Source organism: Myotis davidii, unplaced genomic scaffold (genome assembly GCF_000327345.1).
Source record: "Myotis davidii unplaced genomic scaffold, ASM32734v1 scaffold805, whole genome shotgun sequence".
Lineage (NCBI taxonomy): Eukaryota > Metazoa > Chordata > Mammalia > Chiroptera > Vespertilionidae > Myotis > Myotis davidii.
Genome location: NW_006296430.1, coordinates 295112 through 306770, shown reverse-complemented (window position 1 = coordinate 306770; position 11659 = coordinate 295112). Strand labels below are relative to the sequence as shown.

At 45.0% G+C, this 11659-nt stretch overlaps 1 protein-coding gene across 4 annotated transcripts in view; it reads left to right on the top strand.

Annotated features, from left to right (window-relative positions):
• The window catches only part of LATS2 (large tumor suppressor kinase 2), a 73217-nt gene that overhangs the window by 43426 nt on the left and 18132 nt on the right, over positions 1-11659 (top strand). For all 4 annotated transcript variants that reach the window (XM_015569152.1, XM_006771800.2, XM_006771802.2 and 1 more), the window contains one exon: positions 11035-11167. In XM_015569152.1, coding sequence (XP_015424638.1) covers positions 11035-11167 — 133 coding nt within the window. The remainder of the gene's footprint in view (positions 1-11034; positions 11168-11659) is intronic.

Here is an 11659-nt window from a genome sequence, read left to right as displayed (position 1 = left end):
ATATATTTTATTGATTTTTTACAGAGAGGAAGGGAGAGGGATAGAGAGTCAGAAACTTCGATGAGAGAGAAACATCAATCAGCTGCCTCCTGCAGAACCCCTATTGGGGATGTGCCCACAACCGAGGTACATGCCCTTGGCCGGAATTGAACCTGGGACCCTTCAGTCCGCAGGCTGACACTCTATCCACTGAGCCAAACCAGTCAGGGCACTTGTCTTCTTATTACAGATGTTTGGGAGTAAGTTTTGTCTGGGTTTTAGGTGAGTAAATAGATGCATTACTATACGGACTGCTAGTTATGTTAGATTGTCATAAGGATGTATGGGTGTTAACTTTCAGCATATCTCAGAAATTGTGAATAAGCGGGTGAAATATCCGACCCCTGCCAGACTCCTGTCCTCACTGACTCTGAAACATGTGGCCTCTTCTAGGACAGGATCCTGGCAGGAACAACAAACCCCACCCAGCATGAGAAGCAGCTTCTGCCGGCTTCAGTCAGTCTTCGAGCTGCCTATGCCTTTATCTCTTCAGCCAGCCTGGACTTACTGCCAGCAGCTGGTATCCAAACTCCTCAGAGTGAGGGATTTGATGCTGGAAGGAGAGTAAAGAATGTGTTAATAAACCATTTTTGCCAAAGTGCAGGAGAGCTGACCCTTGGAACAACAAGATGTAAACTGCATGGTTCATTTATACATGAGTTTTCTTCAATAAATACTGAGAGTATATTTTCTCTTCCTTACAATTTTCTTAGTAACACTTTCTTTTCTCTAGCTTACCTTATTGTAAGAATACAGTCTATTATACATATAACTTACAACATATGTTGTTAATCAGTGTTTCAGTAAGGCTTCTGGTCAACCATAATCTATTAGTTTACATTTTGGGGGAGTCAGAGTTGTATGTGGATTTTGACTGCATGGGGAGTCAGAACATCTAACTGCCACGTGTTCAAGGGTTAACTGTAAGCTCTCAGTCATCATCCAAATATTATTGGACCAAGAGAGTTATACAGTTTTACCTGTCATTGATTCAGCACACAAAGGTGCCTGCTGTGTATCAGGCACGGTATTAGGCTCAGACATACAATAATGAACATAAGAGACCTGACAGACCCTCAAGGAGTTTATAACCATCCAACAAATGCATTTTCAATATCTTTTTTCAAAACTATCGTAATTATCATAAAATAGACTTCTTGTAATAATTTAGATTGCCTAGCAGGAAAAAAAAGAATGTTATGTGTCAGAATTTCTGAGAAAGGAGTTTTATTTAGTTGAATCTGTAAAATTAAACCATTCAACAAATATATTTTTTTAAAGTACTATGGTCCTTCTTTCCTTGGCCCTGTGATGTTTATTTGTGTTGCTCAAATTGGACTTTAAGGCTGATAGCAGCAGCGCTGACTGCAAAAACAGATTTTTTTCAGTTGAATAAAATCAGCAAAACTCTGAATTCGCTGGCTGACAGCCTTCCATATTTGGACTGCCATTTCCACATACCTTTTCAGCACCTCCACCATCTGAATGAGTTTATTGCAAGACCTTCCCGGGTATGATTTTCAAGTGTACATCAAGCACATCCTTTCCATTCGGACATACTCCCTTCACCCCAATTCCTTAGGGAAGGTCATGCTTATCAAAATTCCAGTATTCTATTAAGCCAGAACAATGTGCATGAGGGGGGGCTTTCAGGTTTGTTCAATCTGATTGTTTTATTGTTTTCTCTAGCTGGTGTGTCTCAGTATTGGAATCTGTTTCCATCAGATCACTCAGCCTGAGAGCATAGCTAATTGTCCTCTGTGGTCTCTCATCTGTGAGGGAACAAATAAGAAGGAAGGCTGCTGGATCCCGCACGCAAACCTCACATTGTCCTGTTCTTGTTTGTAGAATCATTTTCTTTTACCCTCTTTTTCTAAATTATTTAGCACTTTAATTCCACTTATTTCAATTTAATGACCTACAAGTTTAATGGGAGGACAAGAAAAAGGACATTCCAACATGAGCAAATCAAGTAAATCAGAACTCTGGGTGGGCCTTGAAACAAAGGTCTGGACTTTTATCACTTCAGCCTTATTAGTGAGCCTTTCAGACAAGCCTGCCTTTGTCTTTTCTGTCTGCTTTAGATATCATCCGTAGAAGCCTGGGCTCATCCCATGGATTTTGTAATTCACAAACACTGATCTTTGCTCTTTTTTTTGTTAACCCTCACCCGAGGATATTTTTTTTTCATTGATTTGTTTTTGTTTTTTTTAGAGAGAGAGAGTTGAAGGGGGGTGGGGAGAGAGAGAGAAACATACATTGATGTGAGAGAGACACATCAATTGGTTGCCTCCCTCATGGATCAAATCTGGTCTGTGGGCCGACGCTCTAACCCAGGGGTGGCAAACCTTTTGACTCTAGGGCCACAATGGGTTCTTAAACTGGACCAGAGGGCCGGAACGAAAGCATGGATGGAGTGTTTGTGTGAACTAATATAAATTCAAAGTAAACATCATTACATAAAAGGGTACAGTCTTTTTTTTCAATAGTTTTATTCATTTCAAACGGGCCATAGTTTGCCCACGGCTGCTCTAACCACTAAGACAAATCAATCAGGCTCCGTTTCTAAAAGGCACTGAACTCCCTTTTCACTGTGATAACACATAAGAGCTATGATGACACATTAAGCAGAGTAATCGGATAGTAATTTGGTGTGGCTAGTGCACACATATAAGCTGAATACTATGCGGTACTTGTTTTTGTGACCCACTCTTGTATGTTTTTATAATAGTATATTATAAACATCTCCCCATGTCATTAAAGCAAAGGAGAAAGCTTGGGGTCTGGGACAGAGCTTGTCAGGGTAAGGTGAGCCCAGGTGTGATTTCAGGTGAGGGGTCTTCATGGCAGAGCTTATAGGCAGCATTATCTGCAAGAGAGGGCAGTCTGTCTTCCTACAATCAGTTGACGCAGTCTCAGGAGCAAGGTTGTTCCAGAGTCCCATTCAATGTTTTAACATTGATGACTCTGGTTTGCCTTTGGGCCATCAGTCATGGCACAGGTGGTCCCTCCAAAATTCAGTCTCTTTGCTGCTCATGTTTGAGGTGCAGACAATCTTCACAGAGCTGACCCACACTCGCTTGCCCTTTTTGAAGATATACACAGCAGACATCAGGAACCAGGGTTGGACACTGCTGCCTTCGATGTTCACGTGTATACCTGATGATCTGCTCACCAATGACATTTCCCTGCCTTGATTACAGACCATTGGCCTGTCCCCTTTCTTGCTATGACTTTTCTTCCTCAAGCATCACAGGCTGAAGAAGAAACTAAATTCTTTCCTTTATGAAGACCTTTTTCCTCTGAATGTACAGTTCCCAGCAGGAGTGTGAATTAAAGTTACAAATCCATTCCCTTCTTCATTCACTCCTGACCACTAAGCAACACTCCTCCAGGCACCAGAGATAAGGGCAGGGGGCCTTCTGGTTTATCTTTAGTATCTTATCTCCATCCCTGACAGAGACAGCATTGGAAGTTCAGAACTGAGTTTGCAGATGGCCCCGAGCTTGGCAAGCCCCTCTTTCTGGACACTTTTCCTGACTCACAACCTTCTTTGAAAGGGTGAGAAAGCCACACTTAAGTCTGGAATCAGTACAGTCCAGACCAGCCTGAGCCCTGCACAGCTTGGAGCAAAGAAGGCTGGCTTTGGGCTTCTTAGCATCTGTCCAGTTTAGACCACACTCTGTCAAGGTCATTTGTGTACTTTCCAAGTTTCTCTATATACTGTTTTTTTCCTATTTACCAGAAACTGATGAGCTACCTTCTGAATTCTGCCCGCCCCTAAACCCACCTTCTACCCAGAGTCCTTTAGCTCATTCTTTGAAAGCGTGTGTCTCTCTAAATGTAGTATTAGGTTTTCTTTTGTGTTGGGAAAACATGGACCTCTACCTACTTGTGATGTCAAATCCTCAGAAGTGCAGTGGGGCTGAAATTCCAAGGCTTGCCGGGCCCCTCTTTCCAGCCACTTAGGGATCCCGGAGTGACAATGGAAGCAGCTAGGCCTCTTGAAGGCTGGGCTCAGGACAGGCACAGTATCACTTCTGCTCACGTTCTATTGGAGCAAGTTTCAGGCCATCCACGATTCAGGGAAGGAGAGACAGATGCTGCATCCCCGTGGGAGCTGTAGCCCATGCAGATGGAGATGGAGTCATCATTCATTCTTGGACACAGTTAGGGACACAGGAATAGAAATACAGGATCCAGAACCCCTGAAACTGTGTGTGTGTGTGTGTGTGTAAACTAATAGGAATTTCATGTATTAAGTTTTAGTACAGATCTGTCTGTCATGCCTCTGTTCACCTATCTTGATAGTGGCAAAAGTAAAATCTCTAAAATTTTGGCAATCCTCGAAATCATGGAATTTTAGAGTACACAGAAACTTTAGAATTACCTTGTGAAATCATGCCCTGCATTGACTCATCTGTGACAGGGAGAATTTTTATTGTCTGCCAACAATTATGTAACAAGATAGTATAACCAGTTTTATTAATTTGGGAATTTGACATGCGTCAGTGTTCTAATTATCTTATTACTTTTAACAAAAAGAAATAGTTGCATATTACAACATAAAATTAAGTCAGTTTTTTATTTCTCACTAGAGGCCCAGTGCACAAAGTTCGTGCACGGAGGTGTGTGTCCCTCAGCCCAGCCTGCACCCCCTCCAATCTGGGATCCCTCTCACAATCCAGGACTGCTGGCTCCCAACTGCTCGCCTACCTGCCTGCCCCTAATTGCTTCTGGCTGCCAGCATGATCACACCCTAACCACTCCCCTACCAGCCTGATCAATGCCTAACTGCTCCCCTGCTAACCCAATTGCCCCTAACTGCCCTCCCCTGCCAGCCTTGTCACCCCCAACTGCCCTGCCCTGCAGTCCTGGTCGCCCCCAACTGCCCTCCTCTGCTGGCCATCTTTGACCACATGGGAGCGGCCATCTTGTGTGTTGGAGTGACGGTCAATTTGCATATTACCTCTTTATTATATAGGCTGTTTTAATCAAACCTTGTTGATATCATTAACTTGTACATAGTTACGATGCTAAGAGACATAGAATTTTATACATAAACTTTTTTTGTGTTCACATTTTTGAAAGTTGCACATTTTGTTCATGTGTCGAGAGCACTAGTAGATGCTCAGGAAATGTTTATCAAGTAAAACGACTGTGGCCATAAAAGTAATTTTATGGATGCACTGAGTGTAATCTAGGGAATACATTTATTATAATTATCATGATTATTCTGTCATTGGATATTGAAGCTCTTCCCAACTCCTGCTCACCCCTTCTATTTGAGGTGCTGATTTATTATGCCTAATTCTGAAGACATCTTGATACAAATTATCTTTCAAATATAATTATCTTAAATTAGCCTGAAAATAAATTTCAAGAAGTGAAATTGTTTGTTTATGTTAATCCTCACTCGAGGATATTTCTCCATTGATTTTCAGAGAGAGTGGAGAGGGAGAGACAGAGAAACATCGATGGGAGAGAGACACACCAATTGGTTGCCTTCCATAGGAGGATCCAGCCTGCAACCAAGAGGCACATGCCCTTGACTGGAATAGAATCTGGGACCCTTCAGTCCAAGGGCCCACACTATATCCACTGAGCCAAACCAGCTAGGGCAAGAAGTAAAATTATTAAATCAGGGTACAGATTTAATAACTTTAGATACTTATTAACGTATTCACCGCAAAGGAGTTTTAGGTTTATATTGGCACCAAAAATATATGACTATGAAGTTTCATTAGCCCATTATCTTTTTGTTTATTAATACCTGCCTCCAGCACACCACCTACTAGGGATTGAGCCTACAACCCGGTCATATGCCCCGACCGGGAATCGAACTGTGGCCTTCTGGCTCATAGGTCGATGCTCAACCACTGAGCCATGCCAGCCATGCTAGCCCATTCATCTTTAAATTATTTTATTTTGGTGCTAACAATAGTTGTAAAATGCTGTTTTATTAGTGTTTCTTTGATCATTGGCATGGTTGAAAATCTTTCATGTTTGAGACCAAATTTCTTCTTAATAACCTATGTATAAGTTACGCTTAAAAAATATTTCCCCACACAAGTGCTAAGTGGTTACCCTACCCCAGGCCACTTGCTGTGTAATACTTTCAGGTGTGGGTGCTGTGGCTTCATCCAGCAGTCCTTCACGGATCACCACCAGAGGTGGAAGTCACTGTAGTTGAACATCAGTGAAGTAGTGATTAATCTTCTTTTCATGTACGCACATTTACAATTCAGAGGTAACTTTTTTCTTTCACAATATTTTTCCACTATTTTTTGAGCACCTACAAAACAAAGAAGCCTTAAGAAGTTGCATTCCCTTTGGGAAATACATAAAATGCAGAGTGGTGGGAGCTGGGCCCACCCAGTTGGCCAGTGGTTCCCACACATTCCACTCAAGGCCCATGTTTCTGATTAGGGCTTGACAGTTGAGGCAGTGTTCCACTGTTTCTAAAAGAACTGGAAGCATTCCCTCCAGGGAATGAAATGCAGCAGCAGACCTTGTGAGAGCATCTGGGCTTTGCTTTATTCATCGCCCAGACACCTTTCCTCTCGGAATTGTAACTTGTATGTAAGCCCCTTCAGAAATCCCGTACTTTCTAGTTCTTTAGGCTTCATCTCTGTCCTCAAGAAATTAGTTTTGAATGAGATTTCTTTTGTTGTTGTTGTTTTTTAATTGATTTCATAATGGAGAACCATTGTTTGGCTGTCTCTTGCACGCCCCCTACTGGGCAATTGAGCCTGCAGCCCGGGCATGTGCCCTGTCTGGGAATCAAACCCGTGAACTCCTGGTTCATAGGCTGACTCTCAACTACTAAGCCACCATTGCTGGGCTTGGATGAGATTTCTTTTTAAGGTGAAGAAGAGGAATATCACCCAATTAAAGAGTTGGCTGTGCTGTCTTCTTTTTCCTTGGCAAGCTGAGGATGTGCCTGTTTATTTTAGGGCACAGTGTCTGAAGCCCTCAGAAGCTGCTGAAACTATTGCCCCAGGTTAGCAGCAGCGCTCAAATGGCTGCCAAGTCTCAGCCTCTTCGGTGAGCCAGAGCTGGAGACATTTCCTCCCCTTGAAGTTGAACGTGAATTGCTGGTGTGTGTGAGAAAAATTGTGAGGCAGGCAGGCAGACACACAGGAGGCCTACATAGACCCAACAAGGCCAGAGTTGTTCATTTATAATTTTCTAGCCAAAATTTATAATTGAATTACAGTGCAGGGATATAACTTTGCTAACATTTGGGAAATGCTTTCCTACCAGAAAGGGGTGGGAGAGGATCTCCAGAGGAAATTCTTTTCTTTGTATATCATAATTTTTCACTGAAAAACAATTTAAATTGCTGTCAGTCCTGTGTTAATGCCGGAAAACAGTTGAGCTATATGGAATATTTGAACCTTACTTCTGTCTTTCTATGAGTTATGAGTCATAAATTGTAGGAGCATGATGGATGGAGTGTGCCTCAGCTCCACTGAGGGTGACAGGTCAGGAGAGTGAAGGCAGGTGAGCTCACACCTAGTCAGACCACAGCCTTTCCATGAGGCCGAGGCAGAGCATGTGGGAGAGGCCATGCTGCATCTGGGTGCTTCAGGAGCCAAAGAACAGCATAGCTGACCACCTGTCCTCTTCAACCTGCTCTGCAGGTTGCAGGTTGGTCGGCCAGGTCTTTTGGGGCCTGTGACAGCTGGAGAGCTGGTCACTGGTCAAGGTCACTGTGAGGGAGTCTCCCTGAAGTGCAGAATTGGGACATTCTTGGGTGCCCTAGAAAAGATATGTGTAATGGTGCCCCCACCATACTCCCAGACATGTGCCAGGAGGGGCAGCTGACCTTGGAGAGGCCTTCTGGGCACCTGGATGCTGGCATGCTGGCACCTGGGAATACCTGAGGTGCTAGCTGCACCCCCTCACTCTGCGCCTCTCCTCCAAAAGGGTCTGAAGTCACGTCTCTCAGAGACACTCCAACCTGCCGGTTTGGTATCTGAGGACTGGAGTCACAGAGCCTGGGTGTCATTCAGCCACCCACAGGAAGCAGGCTCTGTTGTTTGATGGTATCAGGCCTCAGTAACATCTTGCTGGGGTCGTGAACAGTCACGGCAGCCTGGGAATTCCTGGTGAATTTGGGTGTGGTTTTGCATTTCCTTTGGCTTTGACAGCACAGCTGTGTGCATGATATAGTAACATCTTCAGACAGTTCTTATAGAATTTACATTAGTTCAGTAAGGGGCAGTGTGACAGACAGATTTGGGCAACTCTGGTTACAGTGTTAACTGATAAATGAGCTGGCTCATTCAAGGGGTGAGGTGTTATGACTTGAAACGTTCCTGTGAATATAAGTCATTCTTTGTGGTCTCTTAGTATTGATGTTTCTTGGTTAAGTTCCTCGGTTTGTAGCACAATAAACATACAAGTCTTGTAGTTGGAGTGCCCAGTAAATAGGGAGGGATTGGAATATGTGCACATTTAACTTCGTCAATCCCTTAACATGTGGCAGGTTCTGGAGCAATGAACAAGCCTGGCAGGTCACCTTGAATGAGACAGGAGCTGTTGGCCAAGTTGCGGACAAAGCATGTTGAACAGTTCCTGCTGCTTGAAGGACTATGGTCAAGGTCCTTTCCTAATGGCACACTTTAAAAAAAATGTTGTTGTTGTTATTGATTTCAGAAAGGAAGGGAAAAGGAGAGAGATAGAAACATCAATGAAAAGAGAAAATCATTGATCGGGTGCCTCCTGCACACCCCCCACCGGGGATCAAGGCTGCAATCCAAGCATGTGTCCTGACTGGGAATAAACCATGACCTCCTGGTTCATAGGTGGATGCTCTGAGCCACGCTGGCCGTGCCTAATGGCACACTTTTAAACGAGCACAAAAAGCTCCAGAGTGACACTGATAAGTGGCAGTCTCACATCACATCCTTCTCCAAGCTGTGGAGACTCCTTTGCAGATAGGACCTCATTGCATAACAGAGCTGTGAGGTAGGGAACCTGAGTCTCATCTCCCACCTTCAGGTGAAGAGGCACTGAAGTGTCCACTTTCTGAACTCTGCTCCCTCACAGCAGCTCTTCCAGATTTCAAACATGTGCCCTTTCTGTTGATCCAAGAGCACTTATAAAATACAGCTCTGTCCTTGTGCCATCTCCCAGTATGTCTTGTAAGCTGTCACTTCACATTCCTCCTCCCTGACATCGCCTCTCCAGGCCTTTGATCTTAGGATGTTTTTCCTGGCCCTTCCCTGACCCCTCTCTGCCCACCCCACCCCCATCATCTTGCAGTGTTGCACACTTGCACTACTAAGAACAGAGGAACAAGTTATAGCCAAGTATGGCCTATGTGTTTTGTCCTGCTCAGTTGGAATGTTGCCAGAAAGAGCAAATTTGATTTTAATATAATATAATCAAGTGGATATTAAATACTTAAGTTGTTCAAGTCACAGTGGTAGGTGGGTGAATACAGCCATGAATGACAGGGAGTTTCAGGCCAATTTCTCCCAGTGCTTAAGGAGGAGACAGTCTGACAAAGGTTACAGGCATGTAATGCCTGTCCTGGGGCAGCAGGAACACGGGCCTGGGCGGGCTGAGTTGGCCTCTTCAAATAGGAAGGAGGGATGTCTGGGACAGTGGCTCTGTCTGCCTAGTGGACTTTTGTAAACACAGCCACTCTCTTCCTGCAGCAAAACAGCCTGAGCCTCTATCTCATTGTGCTGGGGTCCCTCCACAGCCTCACCTCTCCCTTCTCCCGGTCTTACTTCCAGGAATGCTCTCCCACCCTTGTGCCCTCAGACACCCTCTCATCTCCTATCATCACCCCCCTCTTCCAAATTTTCAGTTTCCTTCTCCCTGTTTGCCCACCCCTCGACCTTCAAAACAGCACATCCCTTTATTCTGCTTCTGCCTGCTCCACTCCTGCCTCCAGTAGGCCCGGTTCTGTGGTCATCCTCCCCTCTCCCCATCTTTTCTCTTGGTCCACAGCTCTGCAGAGTGAACTCCAGGGTCCCTGGGCCACAGCCCTCACTGCCCTGTTCCCTTTTGTTTCCTGTCTGCTCCAGCTGCCTGCTTGATCTCCCCCATCTGACAGAGCTTCTCTGCCCCAGATTGATCTTCTCATTGACCTATGTTCCTCTTAGAAAGCTTCTGCAACTGCCCCCAAATAGGGGAAAAATTCTGGGGTCAGCTGCCCAGACAATGGTCCCTCTTTGCTGCCTCCTCAAAGCCCATCTTCCCATCAGGCCCCCTTCCTCACTGTACCATCTGCCAAAAATACCTTTTTTCTGCTAGGCTCCCCGTCTGCCCAAATTGTCCTTGAAGAGCCATCTCTTCCATGAGCAGTCTCTGGTACCCACTCCCTTGATGGGAAGAATCTGATTCCTCTGACCCTTCTACCTGTATTTCCCCGTGGTGGCTACTAGTGTCTGTCTTGTAGTTATCCCACAGCAATTCTGTTCTCTGCTGCCCATGGGTCCGTGGGCTCCTTTCCTTCTCACACTGGACCAGAGCCCTAAGCACAAGTCCATGACTGCTGTAGACAGCACGGGCATTGTAAACAGTGGGCATTCAGGAAGTTTTTAATAAATGATTTTTTTGGCAGCCCTCCCATTCTCTCAGAGGAGATCACCTGATTCCAACCACAGCATTGCAAATGCCCCTCTCCCATAGTCAGCCTGGGGGTAAGCTAGGTCACAGCAAGCTTCTCTGACTTCCACCATTCTTCACTGTTTTAGGTTTAGGCTTATCCCCAATCTCAAAGTTTTCTGAGAAACAGAATTTAAGATTCTTTAAGGTCCACCATCAAAATTCCTGTATGTCTAAACAGTCTATGGTTTAGTACAGGTTAGACTCTTGTCATTAGGCACCTAAGGACATGTAACCAACTGTCACCATTCTGAGATTTGTCTGTGGCACCCCCACTGTCAAAGGGAGATGAATGTCACAACAGTCAGGAGCTGGGAGGGAATGGAAGTCACTGGTGGCTTTGAGATGACCATGAGCTTCCTGCAGGAGATGGCGGGCCGGGCACTAAAGCAGACGGGCAGCAGGAGCATTGAAGCTGCCCTGGACTACATCAGCAAGATGGGCTACCTGGACCCAAGGAAGGAGCAGATAGTGCGAGTCATCAAGCAGACCTCCCCAGGTGAGCTGAGACCTGTGACCTGTGAGAAGATGGTTTGTGATTTAAAAACACAAAAGGCGGGAGGGGCACGCAGGAAGTGGTTAACCAAAGAACATACTAATATATACACCTGTGCATAGCCTATGGACACAGACAATAGTGTGGTGAAGGCCTGGGGAGGGGGCGGGAGTAGGGTGGAGGGTGTCAATGGGGTTAAAAGGGGGACATCTGTGAGCAGCAGTAGATCATGGGACCTACCTGGGTGCCTCCCATCTGAAATAACCTGTGGTACTTCCTATGAGGGGAGGGGGGAGTACTTGTTTGGTTTTATAGAAGATTAAAAAAATCATTGGATATTAAAATTAGGCAGAGTGAGAATAATAATAAAATAAAACACACACACACACACACACAAAAGGGAGGTCCAGTGTGGCCTTGATCAGCAGATTACCTCTGGACACATTGCTGATTGTCTGTAATGGGTGAGCCTGTCCTGCTCTGACATTTGGGCCC